This window comes from Lichenostomus cassidix, chromosome 1 (assembly GCF_008360975.1).
Source record: "Lichenostomus cassidix isolate B80296 chromosome 1, HeHo_3.0, whole genome shotgun sequence".
Classification (NCBI taxonomy): Eukaryota; Metazoa; Chordata; class Aves; order Passeriformes; family Meliphagidae; genus Lichenostomus; species Lichenostomus cassidix.
In genome coordinates this window covers 30,763,777-30,782,342 of record NC_139479.1, presented here as the reverse complement: position 1 = coordinate 30,782,342, position 18,566 = coordinate 30,763,777, and the positions used below count along the sequence as shown (strand labels likewise).

The window sequence follows — 18,566 nt, the reverse complement described above, 5'->3', positions numbered from 1 at the left end:
TGTACAAACAAGCAGTAGTTTGCACACCAGGTTGTAAGTACAGTAGTAATGTTAGTTTTACACAGTTGCACATGGCTTAGTCTGAAAAGCATTTCAGTTCACTTAGTTTGTGAACTTGTTTTAAAAGATTGCTTTACATCTGTGCAAGTTTTAATAATTTTCAGAGATGGGGAAAAGTGAAGGTGTGCAAACTTGATCAAATGTTTTATGATAGGATCATTTTTAAGTGCCACTTAGGTATTTGTGGTTAACAATTTACCTTTATGTTCATATTGTTTAATAAAATAAGTGTATCAGAAAGTAGTAAAACCAGAGGTATTTTTTGATACTGTAAGAGTTGTCTTTATTGCTGAAGAAAAACAGTATATATCTTTTTCAACTAAAAAAAGATAGTTTCTGAAGAACTTTTCCTTGCAACTTGCTTAACAATGAAAGATTTTCAAGTAAGACTAATTTTTTCTGAACATTGGTGCATCTGACAAAGTCATTCAATGTAGTATTTGTAGCCTGTTCATTTCTTAATGTGTTAAAAAAATTAGTGGTAAGCTGAAGCATGTAATACTTACTAATACACAAAAATGCAGTTTGTGTGTCAGATTCTTGGGACTAGCTATTTTGACTGGCTGTTCTGTCATGTTAGTATAATTTTTTAACTCTGAACAGTGAAGTTGTGTGAGAAGCCAGCTAGTGTAAATGACTTCATATAAGATTCACATGTTAAAATAGCCTAATAGACAGATGTGTTCTTTGTTCTTTAACAGATCTGCCAAAAATTTTAAATCTGCATTTATTAAATTCAGGAACAAAAGATGTGCCAATTACAGTAAGTTTTATTTTCTTTCAGTTTGAAACTTGGATTTACTACTTGAATTTACTTTCTCTCATAAAAAATTATCATTTGCCGGTTCACCATGTAGTGTTCACAATTAGAAGCTAGGTGATGTGTGACTGAAAATTTAACTTAATAGCAGAGTAAATCATTTTTATGCATGGTAAAATTAATTTGCTTCATGGCCTTCTTTGAATGCTCTGAATAGCATTCTTAGGTTATGCCTGCAATATCTGAACTCTTGGAAACTTTTAGATTTGAGAACAGTAATTCATTTCCAGTGAGTGAGAGATTAATACAGAGTCTGTGAGATTCTTTGCCCTCATCACATCCACATCACATTTAGATATCAGTGTAAAAAGCAGTTGCCTAACATTATTTCTTAAGATAAGCAAAGAGTAGCTTTCAAGAGCTGACTGTCAATTGACCCTTGTTTTCTTGAGCTTGTCTGCTTTGTTGCTTGAAATAAGAAAATAATCCAAACACTCTAGGGCCCTTTGCAGTAATATCACTGCAGCTGAATATAAAGTGTAGCCAGCGTCAGAATTCTAGCATTTGGATTTTCTGCTTTCTGTTTTTATTACAGAATTTTGGCTCTAGTCTGGTAGTCCACCTTTGTTCATTCATACGTTTTTCCTGTGTGATTTTTCTCATTGCCCACTATTTTTCTCACTTCTTCCTTCTCCCCTTCCTGTATTCCTTCTTTTCCAGATTTAGTTGTGTAGCTAGCTATACCTTGTCCCAGTGCACTTCAGAAAGTGTTGAAGTGTTGAAAAGAAACCAGAGGAGCCAGAAGAATGACTGAAGGATTGGCAAGGGTTCCTTACTGAGATCTTGGAGAGAATTTCTGTGTTTACAAAGCTTGAAGCTGTAACTATGAGGAACTGTGTTTTAATAGAAAAGATCTAGCAAAATCTTAGGATACAGGAAACTGAGGCTAGATGAATTTAAAACAGAAACAGAACACATTTTTAGTGATGAAGTTAAGTTTTCACAATGACAATAGTGCATTGCAGTGCTTGCTAAGCTGTTATTCACTAATAATTTTCTAGTCAAGAGAAACTTAGAGTATACTGCAAACAATAGAAACTTACAGTATAATGCAAAAATATTTTAATTCATTGAGGTCCTAATGCTTATTGCATAAATGAGATCAGGTGATCCTGTAGGAATCATGGCCTTGTAAGCTCTAACACAGCTTCCATAGAGGGTTTTAAAACCCAAAAAGACCTGTATATAATTTTTGCATTGAGAAGGTTGGTAAATTTACTAAATTATTTTTCCAGATATATTTGCATATTTCTCTTCTCAGATTTGAAAGTTGTTTGGTTTTTTGTTGGTCTTTTTTTTTTAAAGTGTGTAATATACTTGCTGAGAACAATGCAAATAACCATATTTTGAGACCATCAGTATCACTTCTAATATCTGGTAGTGTAGTGCCTAATTTATACTCCACCATTAAAAAAACCCCCAAGGTATCAATTCTTTTTTAATCTGTGGTCTTTGGACTATGGCTAGAAACCATAAATATCGATCTAATGGAAGGCTGTCACTTGCTAACCATTACACATGTCATGACAAAACTTCTCAAGATAAATTATTTTTTATTGTGTATCAAAGCAGCTGATTTGGCATTTTTAAAGCCTTTGGAATGAAAAAGTTACCACATAGGTCGAGGCATGATGTGTTTTTCAGTGTGTCACATGACACATGAAGTTCATTGTTCTTTTCATTAAGGGACTGCTTTGTTGGGAAGTTTGTAACCTTTCTAGCTTTTGAAGCACTGTGTGTATTTCTGCTGCTGTGCCAATTAAGGAATTTCCAAGTGGTAGGCAAGAGTAGGGAATTTTTGGAAGGAACTTGGTGAATAGCTTACTTCCAAGAAAGCTTGATAAATAGACTTTTGACCCTTTAGAGCTAGGGTTTAAAAGTAGTGAGACAGAGCTGTGTGACAAATTTCATCTTAATGTCAGAAGAAAAGGCCAAGGCTATTATTAGCATATGTTTAAGCTGGGTGCTGGAGGAACTAAATATCTTCAGGTCATCGGTGTGTGAGAGACTGCTAATACTGTTGCCAGAGTTGTAGTTGTTCTGCCTTCAAGTACTTAGTCATGCTGTGGTCCAAAAAATTGGTTGAGGAAAATAAGAGCAAGTCACTTTCATTTTGAGTTCTAAAACTCCTTATATAAAGCTCCCTCATTTGGTAGGGTTTGTTCCATTGTTAGTAAGAATAATGCTTATTTCATGACTGGATAAACTAGTCATGCTGCAACAGTTAAGCCATGTTGTCAAAAGTCTGGTAAATGTAGATTGTTGAACACTTTCTTTTATCTCTTTTCTATAATGAAAATGTTGTGTTTCCTTAAGGCACTTTAAGCCTATTTGACTGCTAAAAGCAAAGGAACTCTTCAAATCTTGAGCTCCTAATCATGTTTGGTGCATGAAGAACTAGGAACTTCAGGCCAACCTTAGTGAAGCAGAGTTATATCATTTTGAAATCAAAAGCATTTGTATAAGGAAGTATTTAGTTCTGTCCCGACTTTAGAATAGGGGTTTAATTTCTTGTAGCAATCTGCAAGAAGTGGTTTGCTCTGTGTTATGTTTTCATTTGTATGTTTGAGTGCATGTATCTCAGAGTTATCGATTACAATTTAGTAGTAGTTTATTACATGGCTGTTCTGGATGGTTCTTTATGGAAAAAGTGAACTTTATAGTTAGTTAGGTGTTTCTCTGTTTAAACAGAAGGCCAAGTAGTAACTGATGATTATGTAGAAGAGAATAAAACAGTACAGAGGTGCTTCAGACACTAATGGAACCAACCTGAATTGGCTACCTGTAGCCCCAGGGCTTTTTCATCTGTGCTAGGTGGGGAATACAGAAGTAAGTTCAGGAGCCTTCTGACTGGCAAGCAGTATAGGTGAACATGTGCCAGTCTTTCAACTGTACTCAGTTTATTGTAATACATGTAGCCTGAGAGTCCTTAAACCTTCAAAGTCTTTCTCAAGAAGTGCTGCAAAAGCACAAAGTTTTAGCCCCCCTTTGTGTCCTTTAAAACATTTAAGGTGTTAATTTTCTTAATTTTGCGGTTATGCAAAAAACTGAACATATTTTCACAGAGCAGGGTCAGGAATCTTGAGTGGGGCATTCTGTGGGAGAGCCATGTGTTACCGAAGCATGTCTATTTAAAATTATTCTCTCCTGTAGAAGTTGTTAGGAAGTTTTCTGAGAAAATTGGTGTTACTATATTCTTGATGGAACTTGTTTTGTATATATTTTCAGGACCTGTCCATATTTGATGATTTTTTAATGCATATTTCAGGTCAGGTTTTGCCTGAGCTTTATTTGAAATAGGTTGAGATTTGAGGAAAGTGGAGTTGAAAGGATTCTTAAGGATGTTTGTTTTTTCTTTAGTTGTCTTAATTCTCTATTTCCCTTTATAGCATGTAATCAAGCAACAAATGAGAAATGTGCATTATGTAGTTCAGAAATTTTCAGCAAAACAGTATAAATTCCTCCCTTAACTAAATTTACCAGTTGTAGACCTTTTGAGTAAATACATGGAGGTTTGTTACACTTGTGGTTTAAGAGATGCAACTCTGAAACCTGCCATTTTTCTGGCAACAGGCTGTCCTTTTAATATTTCCAGTTTAATTTACTAAATGAAATCAGCATTATCTCAAACCAGTAATTAAAGAAAGCATTTTACATGAAAAGAGCTTCTAAAAATGGTTGTCCTCTCTGTCATGCAAAAGTTGTGAACTTTATCACATTTGATTTCATCTGCTTTAAGAGTTGTTTTATTTTTTTTAAGACGTCAGGATTTCAGTTTTGTAGTGTAGATTGTGTTAGAAGAAAATTTAAATAGTTATGTATTGACATGTGAAGAGAAATACCAAATATCTGCACTGTGTGTATGCAGATGGACAAAGGTCAGTACTATAAATCCAAAATACGAAACTTCTGGTTGAGTTAATGGAGATTATTCATTAGCTGCAGGAGTAATGCTGCCTGTTCCCTCTAAGGATCATGTGGTCTGCAGAACTTAGTTATGTATGCACATTTTTATGGCTTTAATTTACAATCAAGGAAAACTTGGCTTGGAAGAATTGTAATTGGTTTGTACCACTAGCTGTCTGCCTTGCTCCTCCCTGACCAAGAAAGGCTCAGCTGCTTATGAAGCAGGTGCTAAACCTCTGCAGCCTAGCATAAGGTAAGGCAGCACTCATTTCAGTTCCCTTAATACAACGTCCTGTAATTTGCTGTGGCTTAACAGCTGCTATGTGAGCAGCTGAGCTGTTAAAGCAGAAGACAGCTGGGGAGGAAGAAGCATGGCAGCCATCCTAATTTTAAGCAAAACAAGAATAAGAGCTTTTAAATGCTTCATGCCCAGTTTGTCTCCATGGAATCTAGATATAGAGAGTTTGCTAGGAATCTTTATAGAGTCTTCAGATGACATGGAATCCCTTACTCTGCTGCATGGCAATGAGTACCTCTACAAATCAGCTTTGGCTAATAACAGACACAAGAGGTCTTCCAGTAATGCCCATTTACCTTTTCTCTTTAGTTTCAAACAGTAATGTTCAGATGTGAAAGGTGACCTTGTAAAGTGTTAGTGTAGAACGAGTGTCATCTCAGATCTACAAAACATTTCTCTGTACAGTTAGTTATTTTTTTCTCTGCAGACTTAGCATGGGATCAGAGACAAGGGAGATAACTGTATCATCACAGCTTCGTTAGTGAGTGCATCAGAGACAAATAACCTAGCTATTGTAACCCTTCTAATAAAAATTAAATCTTAATTTAAATAAAGCTTGTTTTCTATTTTATTAATATGTTTCTGGCCATACTGTCACTTAATTCAACATCCCCAGGGAAAACATGCTATTACCTACTTTCTGTATATTGACTGAGTAATTTGTAGAACCTGAAAAAATTCTAAAACCACTTGTAACGCTGCTTTGTTATAGGAAAGACAGACCTGTAAGAGCTTGTCCAAAACTAGTTGCATTTGTATTACTGTAAAAGACACATGAAAACTTCACAGCATGTTAGTAATGATAAATTTACAGGTGCTTCATATTTTGGTTGTTGCAGAGTGTTAGACCTACACCACAGAATGAAGCTATAACAGTGCATTTCAAGCCCGTTACGTTAAAAGCCTCTGAAAGTAAATATACCAAAGTTGCAAGTATTAGCTTTGATGGTAAGTATTGCTTCTCTCTTCTTAAAATTTGTCAAGTGCTTCTGAAAATTTACTGACGTTTCATTGAAGTACTTTCACTCTCCTAACAAAATGCTATTTGTAATTTTGAGAAGGAAATGGAATTTTCCTGCCTGGAAAAGGCTTACAGTTCTCCTGAACTTCAGTTATTTCTGCAACGATTGTCTTTGTTCATGATCAATAAGTATCTTAGACTGGTAAATACAGATGAGAAGGTATTCCTATATTTTTAAATAAATGTAGCAGTATTCTTATGTTAGTACACTGATTATTTAAATATGTTTTTAGTCTAAACAGACATTTGTTCTTGAGAAATCCTAATAAGGTAAAAGGTACAAGTTACTCTTGGGGAAATTCCAATTAGACAGAAGAAGAAAATTTTTTGCAATGAAAACAATCAGCCATTGAATTAATCTCCCCTGGAAGGGGTGGATTCTGCAGTGTTGGGCAGTTAAGATTAATCTGGCCAGGGTGCTGAGACATCTTGTTTGAACTGTTCTTCTGCCAGGAAAGGTTAGACTGGGTGATCCTTGAGGTCTCCTTTCAGTCTGGTATTCTAAGATTTTTCTCCCATATAGTATAACTTAAAATACTATGCTGACATTTTGTAGAAAGGCACTTCTCTTTTTATAGAGATTTTAATCAACTGTTGGAATGGTGGTGACTACTCAGATGTTACTGCTTTAAGATACTAGTTGGTGCTGTAAGTCTTTCTGCCTGGATTGCTTAAAATTGGAACCTTACAGATGCAATACTTGTGGTAGACATAATTTTAGAATTTGCATGGATAAAGAGGAGAGGATTGATTTTTATTATCACTTATTGATAAGCACTTTAGAAATTTATTAGCTGGTGGTTTCTAAGACAAGTGAAGTATGTTTTAGCTTATGAATTCTGAAATAGATTAATTCTTTCAACCTGAGGTTGATAATACATTCAGATTTTGAAGCTGGTAGGAATTGTTATATGAGGACCTACTGGTTAACATATGGCACATCTTAGGAGGAATGGTAGTTCCTGGGAAAAATACCCAGTTAAGCTGCTTAATGTGTTTAAGGAGTTGACTTGATGTATTCTCATCAGTGAAGCAGCCAGCCCAAAATATTTGCAATTTCAACTGTCCTAATTGCATGGAGGGCTTTAGGGGCTTGGTGGTTTCTCTTAATCAGTATTTGAATCCCTTGATTTTTTTTTTACTTTTTCCCCCCCCACTATTGCGACCAGGCTAACACTGCTTGTTCTGTGATCTTGGAGCAGACCTGTGAGCATCGCTCTTGGTGCTTGTGTAGTTTGGTTCTCACATGGATTTTACTTCTATTTTTGTAAAGTTTAGCTTGTCTTTCATTTCTTCCTAATTTAGAAGTTGTGTTTCTGGTCCAAAGTTCCTCGCAACTGGTAGCTCTAAGTGAGGGGCCCAGCAATCTCAGGCTTCTGTTCTGTTAGGGGAGGGATAGAGATATTCCCTTCTCTTACTGGGGAGTTCAGTTCATCTGGCATCCCAATTATCCTCTGGACATGTTCAAGTTATTTATATGACAGGAGCAATCAGGCTTCCCTATTGTAGATAAGCTTACTAAATCATACAGGTCATCTAACTGGTGTTAAATGGGAAGAATTCTGAATTGGGTTCTCTTGCTTCATAGACTTTACACCATGTCAGTTTGCTTATTGAAATTTCCTTAAGCTCCACTTTTTTCCTTCCATGATAATTAATTTCTGGCCTAGCTCTGTGATTTTATTCTTCCACTCATGCTAGTCTAACTTAATGGATTAATTTTGGTCAGCTTTAACAAAGTTCTTATATTCTTGTGTGTACAGCATCAAAAGCAAAAAAAGCATCACAGTCTTCTGGGAAAATAACTGTTAAAGCGAAAGAGAAGAGCTATTCCAAACTTGAAATACCATATCAAGCAGAAGTGTTGGATGGGTAAGCTTCCAGTAACTGAACATAGTTCAAAAACTAAATGCTGTAAATTAGCAGGGAATATTCCTGGTTTTAAACAAATGGATGAGGTAGTTTCAGCCACTCATTGGTTTCAAGGCTTAAGTTTAAATTGACCTTAGTGAGTTGTTTTTCAGAGCAGCGGAAGACTGCAGATGCGACATGTTTAAAATGCAGTGTTGGAAATTTTTCTGGTGTTGCATTTGCTGTTCTATTGGTATATGAAGTAAGAGTAGAGAAAATATTTTTGGTTTTAAGCAAAATTTTGAAATAACTCTGAGTTTCCTTGGGTTTTGTAACTTATTTACAAAGTATGGCTAAGTTGGCTTTAAAAACACTTTGAATGATGTGTTACTTTATCAACAGAACTGGCACAGTATTTTAAAGGCAAGCTAAACCTTATCTATTAGAATTTTTGTACTGCGGACATATGATTTGATTAATAAGAAATACACATGATTTGCAAATTATCTTAGTACTTCAGCACTTTCTTTTTGTACTATTATTCTGATTTACTTATTTTCTTATCTTATTTGAATTATTCTGTTATTAACATCCCTGTAGTGCTAACAATATAGTTTCAGCATGCAGGGGGTATGTACCTTTTTTTCTGTTTGAAATAATGAATTCTAGTCTTTCTGTAAGGAAAACACTTGGAGGGAAATCTTTTTCCTTACACTGTTTTCTTTTAATAGGTATTTAGGATTTGATCATGCTGCCACACTCTTTCACATCCGTGACAGTGCTGCTGATTCTGTGGAAAGACTGATCTATCTAACAAACACCTTCAGTTTTGCAGTCCTTATACATGATGTCATTTTACCAGAAGAAGCAAAACCAATGTTTAAAGTAAGTCCCATTTCAGTGAATGCTTTTACCTATTAGTAAATGCTTAAATATGATTCACTTTTTTCACTTGTAACCTTGGTCTTCATTGTTTACTGATCTAGGTCCAGAACTTCAGTAAACCAGTCTTAATTCCACCTAATGAATCCAGATATATTTTTACACTTCATTTTATGCCTTCCACATCATCTGTTCATATAGATAACAATATTCTACTTATCACCAATGCTTCTAAATTTCACCTACCTGTCCGAGCATATACAGGATTTCTAGATGTAAGTATTTTACTTTATTTTTTCTTTTTTTTTTTTTTTTTCTATTTTCCTCTAATTCTGGCTAATTAGAGGCAGACTTCATAGGAGTCTTTAATTCTTTATTCTACTTTGGCGTCTGCTGAAAAATTCTTTTTTGTTCCCTTTAAAAGCTTTATTTTTACATAGGAAATTTAATGTAGAATTTTGAGATTGTCATGGTACTGTTGTATTAAAGTTATTAATGCATTTTTAATGAGTTTAAAGTTTGAGCACACTTTATATTTCATTTATGCTAAAATACTTTTATCAATCTTTCTAGTACTTTGTACTGTCTCCAAAAACTGAGGAACGATTTATAGATTTTGGCATATTGAGTGCAACAGAAGCTACCAGCATTTTATTTGCAGTCATCAACAGCAATCCAATAGAGGTAAGGGTGCATTTATTTTTAGTTTATCTTTTAAAAAAATTACATCAGTGTTGTTACTGAAAACAGTACCTTTTGTTCTTTTTAAGCTGGCTATAAAAAGTTGGCATATTATAGGGGATGGTTTGGCTGTAGAACTTCTAACAACTGAAAAGGGAAACAGATCAACAATAATTGCAAACCATCATGAACTACAAAATGCTACTGCATCTGATCAGTCTTCAGTAAGTAATGTTTTGAATCCATTGCTTAAAGCTAGGAGGGAGAAACCTCTGCAGCTTTTTTCAGTTTCCTTTTAGCAGAGGAGAGATGAGCATTCTTAATTTTTGTCTGAATTTGAGTATGATAAAGCATGTAGACTTCCTAAACTCATTTTAAGGAGCAGCATTGTATTTAAATGGCTGTTTCCGAAGTTCACCCATTCAAAATCTAACCAATCTCTATACCCTCAGATGATGTTCATCATTAATCTGGGATGAGTGGAAATTTATCACCACAAGGAATAGATTGTGTTAGTCACTTACGTGTGTATAACTCTTTATCACTGACAGTGGTTTTAAATGGATTTTGGGTCTGATTTTAGTGAAATTTCTTCTTGTTTAATGGAATACAGTGGTGACTTTTTCTACCATTTACAGGTGATCCTAGCATCAGGCTATTATGCAGTGTTCAGAGTAAATCTAATAGCAAAGGAACTTGAAGGAATTCATGATGGAGCTGTACAAATCACAACAGATTATGAGGTATATTTATTGTACAATAAGTGGGTGTTGCCCAAAAGATATGTTCAGTCTTTAAGTGGTGTATTAGTGGACAGACTGTAGTATGAGGGAGAAGTTGAGGTTGGAAGGGAATTCTGGAGGCCATGTTATCTTTGGAAGTTAACCCTGCATCATACAACAGTAACGCTACATATGCTTTTATTATGATTTTCATCCAGCTTTCAGAAATACCCATTTAAATCTGACCTAATGCATTGCAGTTTGGGTTCTTCAATGACATGGCACATTCTCAAAGCATCAATGCATGGATCTCGGGGTGTATCATGTGCTGATAGTGTACTTCTTGATGCATTATCAGTTACTGAAATTGAGCTATATTATCAGACTTCTTTTGTCAAAACACAGTGTGAAAGCAGTTTTGGAGAATCATAGAACCATTAAAGTTGGAAAAGACTGGGTACCACCATGCCCACTAAACCATATGGCAATTCGCCACAGTTGATGAAACAGAATCCTTACACTGATTATTATGGAGGGAACAACCATTTGCCTCAACTTCATATGCCTTATTTTTGCAGGAGATAGTCTAATGAATAATGCAATCTGTATTTAATATGCTTCTGTGAGATATGGAGGAAAAAAAAAAAAGAAATGTGACTCTGCTTATGAAGTCAGAAAATGATACCACCTTATTGAGTGATTCTGATGGTGCTACAGAAAAAGGGAAATTCCCAATTTGTCAGTTATCTGTGATTTTAAGCTTTTTTCTAAGCCATTCACGCATGTATGTGACTCTTCAGTTACAGATTCTGAAGCATTTGATTTTCTTGCTTGTTACAAGTTATGCTGCTTGTATTGGTATTTGAATCTCATTGCCATCCCATCCACACTGGTTTTTCTTTGTGTATCTTGAGGTATTACAATGACATCTTACATTTTTTTAAGAAGTTGGGTGTATCTTCTTCCCTCATTTACTTTAAAGATGTTACCATCCTGTTTTCCAACAAAGTAAGCCCCATTCAAGTGAGACCTATATAATACCCCATTGGGGAGCTTATGTTTTCAGTATGCTTTTCTGTTCCTTGTAGAATAGAACTGAAGATGCCTGAATAAAAGTGTGCTTCTTGACAGTATGGAGTGACTGTTCAGAATATGATGTGTTGAAATCTTAATTCATGTCTCCATGTTTTAAATGTGTGCATAATGCTAGGCCACATTAATTGTAGAATTTCAGGGTTTTATTATTCTATGCAATTTAAAAGTGAAAGAGACATTTAAAGGCTGAAATTTAAAGGTTTTTTTCTAAATTTTCTTGGTTTTTTATTTTTTTGGTCCAGATTTTAACTATACCAGTGAAGGCTGTGATTGCTGTAGGCTCATTGACCTGCTCCCCAAAACATGTTTTTCTTCCACCTTCTTTTCCGGTAAGAGGGTTAGGGAGGATTAAATGTTTACTTGCTGTGTTCTTTCTTTTTATGCCCTTTTCAAGGGAGATCACTGTCCTGAATTGTTCTGTGTCAAGCTGCTGTAGAGATTGTGCCACTGAACTGCTACGATCAGTTTGTCATTATTTTGGGGGTGGTTTGGGATTTTTTTCCCCCATGTGTTCCAGTCATGAGTTGTTCCTACATCTCCTCTACAGCCCACTTGAATGGGATCTTGGAATACTGATGTAATGGAATAGATCTCATCTGAGGAAGATAGGTCAGCCAGCAGGACTTCAGTGAATATTTGCTGCAATTGCCACATATTCAGTCTTCCTTATGATCTCTTATGTCACAAAAAGTCTTTTGCTACTCTCGAGGTCAAACCATCATGCCTACAGTTGCAAAGATCATTAGTGGTTTTTATGTTTAAAATCTATTTTTTCAATTTACTATATAGCCTCACCATTTATGGATATTTTATTACACTGAGTGCCATATCTAGAACTACATCTATGAACTGCTTCGTAAGCTTTTGATAAGCTGAAATAGCTTAAAGGTCCACTTCCCTTTCTTTCAATGGAGTTAAAACAATTTCTATATTCTGTGTCTTAATCTATTACATTAATAAAGATTATTGTTGTTGTTATTATTATTATTACTATGAAGAATTCCTGTCAAGAATGTCCCTTTTGAGTGCCATGTTAAAGTATTTTGTTCCATGTTGGGTCATAAAGAAGTAATTTTTTCTAATTTCCTTTGAGTTTGTTCTAGCTGAAATGGCTAAAGAACTGCTCAGTATTTCATAGCAGTAAGCCCACAGTCTTGGTCAGCTTGATTTTTTTTTTTTTTTTTTTTTTTTTTTGAGACTGTTTTGTTTGTTGATCGGTTGATCGTGATTTTTTGTTTCAGTTTTGGAGGTTTTTTTTTTTAATTTGGAGTTTGTTTCTTTGGTTTGGTTTATTTGCTTTTGCTTTGTTTTGTTTTGGCAGATACTACTTCTTATAGCACTTGTGTTTCTCAAGCACAACTTGAGACAGCACAACTTGCTGTCATTATTGTTTCTCTTCCCCAGATTGCTGTGATTTTTGTCTTCATGCTTTTTCTAGTAATGTTTTCAGACAACTGTTCATTCAGGGGAATAGTTGGCTTCCTGCATTTTGTTTGGGAGTATAGATTCAGATATAAGTATCACCTTTGGCAAGATTATGGACTATTTGCTGTGTTCAAGCTCCGAGCTTTTCAGAGCAGTCAGCTTCACTCACTTACTTGCATTAGTTGATCACTTAGCTCCTTTTATATTTGAGAACATTAACAGCAGACTTACTTTTACTTTTTCTTGGATTCATTTCAAACTAAACTTGTGCTCACTGAATTCATGCCACTCTTGCATTCAGTTCTTCTGTACTTTCTCTGTTACTTATAAGCCTAAAATAGCATCAGTTCTTTTTGTTTCAGTGTTTAGTAGAGAAACTTGACAGCTACACCATCCAGAAATAACTAGGTGCTACTATTTTAGTAACACATGCTTTTCAGTTCATACTTAGGATGTAATTCTTCTGCAGCTGCCTAGTTCCCAGAGCTGTCTGTCTGTTTATAATTTTAGTGTATTTGCACCTAAGTGTGATTTCTGGTGTTCTGTTGAAGTTTGTCAGCAGTACACTGACAGTGTGTACATGCCTTGTAAAGGTCAGTGTCTTGATTTAAACAAATCTTAGCTGTGTTGACTTCTGCTTCACAGTGTCATCTTTAACTCACAGTGCCACCTCTCAGCTCTTCCTGATCAAAGGTCATCTTTGAGGACCTGTATGCTAAATGGCATTGTTCTGTTTTTCTTACTGCTGATGAACAAAACTTTTTCCCTTGTCTGTTGTTTCATGTCTAAATGGTATGTAAAGGTCTTAGTAAAATCCTGTTTATTTGTTCTAGAGACTGTAACAAACCTGTACATTGTCCAGTTGATGACAGTTTGTTACTCATAGGAATCCACAGATCAAGCTCAGACATACCTCCTATTCAGTTTAACAGAACTGTACCATTAAGGATTTATTTTTGCGATTTCTTTCCCTCTGCAGTTAGTACTGTTGAGACTATTGCAATGTGACTATTTCCTGAGGTCACAGTCAAGTTTTGAACCTGCAAAAGACCTCTCCCATGTCTCCACTTAAACTTAGAGAATTTTTTTTTTAAAGCCTGAAGTATTGATTAAATGGGAATATGAAAAACATGCTCATTAAAAGGTAGTCTTGGGCATTTATATTTGCTCATATTGACTTTTTTTTTTACCTAAATCTGAAATCTTGCCACTGGTCCCAAGTTGCACTTTTCTTCTGCTTGTTTTTGTTTTTCCTTATTGTTTCCACTATACATGGCAGGGTTGGATGTTGAGGTAGGATGTAAAACATGACCACAGAATCGTTGATTTACAGCTGAGGGCAGGCTAGAGCTTGAGCATTGTAAGGATTTTGATCATGACAATTAAACTACATTTTCTGTACTTAAAAGGTAAAATACTGTTTGTCTCAGAAAAGGAGGAAGGATGTAAAGGTGTGGAAAAAAAGCTTTCTGTTTTCTTCTTAAATGTAGTTTTGGTGTCTGATGTTTTAATTGCATTTGGAAGCAGGAATGAGGGTTTTAAATGCCTTCCATCACCTGCAGTGTTTGTAATCACAGTTACCTTTACTGTTCCTTTCAGGTTTTTGCTAATTAATAGCAACTAATTACTATTTCTAATTGCTAGCAGTGATCTCTTACAATAAGGTTGTTTCCCTTTAGTAATAGGAGGCTCAGAAAACTGAAGTTTTCGCTTGCCTTTTCTTGTCTGGTACTTTTTTATGATGATTCGATTAAGGAGTACTGTTGTCTTAGCTCTTCCAAGATACTTCAGGTTTTCTTAATTTTCAAAGAAGTATGAACTGTGTTTGGAAGCAGATGGAGGAAAGAATACAGAAACTTACTACCTTGAAGTGTTACAAATGGCATTTCTTTAAGATAGCGTAGTTTAAAACCTCAATTTAACATTTCAGCAGTGCTGTGGTCGTTGCCAGCCTGCAAAAATAGATACATATGCTAGGGAAAAATGCATATCCTACAGACTTTTTTCCTTTTATTTTCTTTAGGGGAAAGTAGTTCACCAGAGCCTGAACATCATGAACTCCTTTTCTCAGAAAGTGAAAATACAACACATACGGTCCCTGACAGAAGATATAAGATTCTATTATAAGAGGCTAAGAAGTAATAAAGAAGATTTAGAGCCAGGAAAAAAATCAAAGGTTTGTTTATGCCTTATTTCTAAAGGTTTATGAGTTCTTTTTACTATATAGCATATGTTAAGTTTCTGTGTTCAACAGAAATCTTCTTTCTTTTTCCTTTGGTCATTAGATTTACTGTGCTGTTGAATTGATCTGGTCTTACCTGTTTTGCAGATTGCAAATATTTATTTTGATCCTAGTTTACAATGTGGAGATCATTGTTATGTAGGATTGCCTTTTCTATCTAAATGTAAGTAATGTTCAACTTCATAATGAAAATAATTTTAAATAAATTTTCTCCTTAAGTAGTGATTTTACATAGAGTTTTTAAAAAATCACATTATTTCTCACAGCGGACTCTAAAGTTCAGCACAGCATAGCAATGCAAGAAGATGCATGGGATTCTGACTGGGATTTGCATGAGAATTTATTCAAAGAATGGACAGAAATAAAGGAGAACTCAAGCCATAGGTAAGTATTTTAATGCTGTTGTTTTCTCAGGCCTTAAATCAGTAATAATTCCGCGATATGTGTGCTCTTACAGAATACAAAGCATCTTAATATTGCTGTGCTCTTTGAGAGGGGCCAGGAAGAAATTGCTTGGCCTTCTCTGCAAAACCTTTTAAGAGAGCATTTTAAACGTTAAAGAACAGTGATCGTTTCCTTAAATTAAACAAAACACTGAAGGTTACTACTCACTGGAGTTGCTGGAGTTCTTGAAAAGATTGTAACAGCAAGGCAGTCTCTGCTCTGCAAAAATTTCCAAAACCAGATTGTACTGTTTGTTCAGTATCCCTGCTTAGACTGTTTTAAAATAGTATCCTCAATCTTCCTCTTAAATTTTCATAAGGTTTTCTGGTTTTACTGTACCAAGACTACTACATTTCAGTGAACTGCAAAATTTGCTTGTGTTTTACCTTGAGATGATGAATGGTTGCTACTTAATATTTGGAAAAAGTCAAACTCTGTAGACTGCTACATACCTTTCAAACATCTGCCTTTTTATACATACAGTTGATTTAATCTCCAAGAGACATGAGTTAACATAAACAGCAAGTATGTGTCTCTTGTGTTGATAGCATCCAGACTACCCTTTCAAAAAAGCTATGTGAAGAAACAAAATGCTTGTATGCAGCTAAACAGAATAATGAAGGCATTCTCCCTTTATCATTTCTGTGTTACTATGCTGATATAGTAATAACTCCTGAGGAAATTTGATCTAAACAGAAATTTCTGTTTAGCCACACCAGTAACTTTCAAGAATGTTCTATCCCCTACATTAAGAGAACAGTAAAGGAGAATTCTACCAAAGATTAGTTCAGAATAAGTAGTGGTTCTAACTTGAATAAACACTTCAATATTATTTGTTGTAATATATTTTTTAGTATTTAATACTTTTAAAGACAGTTACAATTACCCAGCTATCTAAGGGATCATTCAGGGAAAGGAGAGATGACTTATTCTGAATACAGAGGGGTTGTGACTTGGACATTTGCAATCTCTCCAAGATACTTCTCTTGAAATCTAGTATTTCGTCTGTTTTGCTGACTGGAGAACTCAGTACTGTTAGTTTTGTTTCAGTTCGTGCTGGAGAGCTTATAGGAGAATGGGACCAAGTCTGTTGTGGAGGCTGGTTAATAGCAAAGAACTTCATTCACTGATGGAAATAGTGGCTGGCACCAAGTGTGACTAGTTCAGATTTGATTTAGGTTTATTAGACAGGAGTGCAGGCACACAGTCTGTGTATCCATTGCATTTAGAGTAGATGTACTGATTTACAGTACATTACATGTGTGCAGGCGAAATACATGTTCTGGATTGTGGATGCTGTATTGGAGTTTTTCCTTTCTACTGTTTGTACCTTTGCAAATCATCAAATCCTTTGTGGGTTATTTTTCTTACTGATCTGAATCTCAATTATATTATCAAAATTTGTTTCTGCAAAATGTAAAAAAGTATGTTCTATAACTGTTTCTCCAGACTGAATGCTGTATTTGAAGTAGACACAGATCTTCAGAAGGATGTCCGGTTGAAAATTACAGCAGAAATGGCCTGGCCTTCCATCCTTAGTTCACCACGCCATCTAAACTTCCCTCTTACCAACACAAACAGCTCATCAGTAAGTTGTTTTAGTGATAGTATTTTTTTACAGGTGTTTCTAATTGCATTAAAGGTAATTTAAACTTTTAAAAATCTGTTTTTCTGAATAGGAAGAAGAAATTTTTCTAGAAAATCCAGCCGATATTCCTGTATATATTCAGTTTCTTCCAGTAGCTCTGTATTCCAACCCATCCACTTTTGTTGATAAGCTGTTAGAACGGTAAGTGTTGCTGTGGAATCTTTGGAGTGTTACCACTCGGCAGAAAAAATGCATTTTACAAGGAATAAATGCATGACGTGGCAATTGTGTTGGTACATAGTGTTGGCCACTTCTAGAATTTGAATCATTGGGTGGTTGAGAGCTGGATCTATTGCCGTTGAATGCACATCTGTATTTTTTACTGAGCTAAAATGTGTTTACATTTCTTCATTAACTTGATGTACAAGGGGGGGTTGAAATAAAAAAAATAATAAATCAAGCGATGTTTTCAGCTGCATATTGAGTTCTACCATAGATATTTGATCTGTGCTAAAATCCATTAATGCAAGTATTAACTTGCCACTTCTCAGCTCTTGATCTGTGAGAAAGAAAAAAATCACAGATTTTTCACAGAAAAATTTCCCAGATCTGTGAGAAAGAAAAGAATCACAGATCTCTTGCCTGATCTATGAGAAAGAAAAACATCATAATTTCATTTCAGGTTTAATTTGAGTAAACCAACTAATTTCAATCAGAGGACTCTAGAGTTCCAGGTCTTCAGAAATTGTGTAAGTATTTCAATACATTCTTGGTAATTTTAAATTCAGATATTTTAATGTTTTAGTAAGAGTTCAGCCATACATGTCTATAATTTTAGGTATTAGTGTGAAAAATGTGATGCCTCTGTTGGATGTTAGGAAATTGGGAAAAGAAATATTTCTTCAAATGTAGCTAATAAAATACCACATTTTCTATATGCTTACATTATAACAGAACTGTGGAAGCTACAGGAAAACTGCATTTACTCGTTCTCGTAATGACAGAATTGTTTTCTTCAGCGTGATGGTTACTAGTTCTAAATTAGCAAAGTATTGATTTTTCCTTTGCTTTGTTGGTTCTTTTAAGTTATTTGTGTTTTATGGACTACTTTTAAGTGTGTGCTTTTTCATATAGGGTATGCCACATCCTAAGCACTCCTTTTTTTATTAGACTTCTCCTCTCCATTTGCAGTTTGTTTTAGATTAGCGTTTGATGCTTGTTCAGTGTCTGAAGACAAATGGCAAACTTAGCACAATACACTTTTTTGAGTAGTTCTTCTATTTTGTTTGCTTAACAATGGAAGATTCTGAGGAGAAAAGATGTTCCATAATGGCTTCGTGCTGATTTAGTGTTTGAAATATATACATAAGAACTTCTGATCTCTTTCTTCTACTAGAACTCCATTAATGTACATGGGTGAAGTTTAGCTCAGTTCTGTTTTATTGTGTTGTTCTGCTTCTCCGTAAACATAAGCAGTTTACTAATAAGATGAGGAATTCTTGTGCTGTCAGAGTTTCTGGTTAAAAAACAG

General features: G+C 35.0%; 1 protein-coding gene across 1 annotated transcript in view; it reads left to right on the top strand.

Annotated features, from left to right (window-relative positions):
• Positions 1–18,566, top strand: part of TMEM131 (transmembrane protein 131) — a 93,329-nt gene that overhangs the window by 52,989 nt on the left and 21,774 nt on the right. The window contains exons 11-25 of the mRNA XM_085055387.1: positions 762–823; positions 5,924–6,032; positions 7,869–7,977; positions 8,688–8,841; positions 8,943–9,113; positions 9,412–9,522; positions 9,609–9,743; positions 10,158–10,262; positions 11,579–11,665; positions 14,785–14,937; positions 15,091–15,166; positions 15,270–15,387; positions 16,897–17,035; positions 17,127–17,236; positions 17,718–17,784. Of these exons, the coding sequence (XP_084911513.1) occupies positions 762–823; positions 5,924–6,032; positions 7,869–7,977; positions 8,688–8,841; positions 8,943–9,113; positions 9,412–9,522; positions 9,609–9,743; positions 10,158–10,262; positions 11,579–11,665; positions 14,785–14,937; positions 15,091–15,166; positions 15,270–15,387; positions 16,897–17,035; positions 17,127–17,236; positions 17,718–17,784 (1,706 nt within the window). The remainder of the gene's footprint in view (positions 1–761; positions 824–5,923; positions 6,033–7,868; positions 7,978–8,687; positions 8,842–8,942; positions 9,114–9,411; positions 9,523–9,608; positions 9,744–10,157; positions 10,263–11,578; positions 11,666–14,784; positions 14,938–15,090; positions 15,167–15,269; positions 15,388–16,896; positions 17,036–17,126; positions 17,237–17,717; positions 17,785–18,566) is intronic.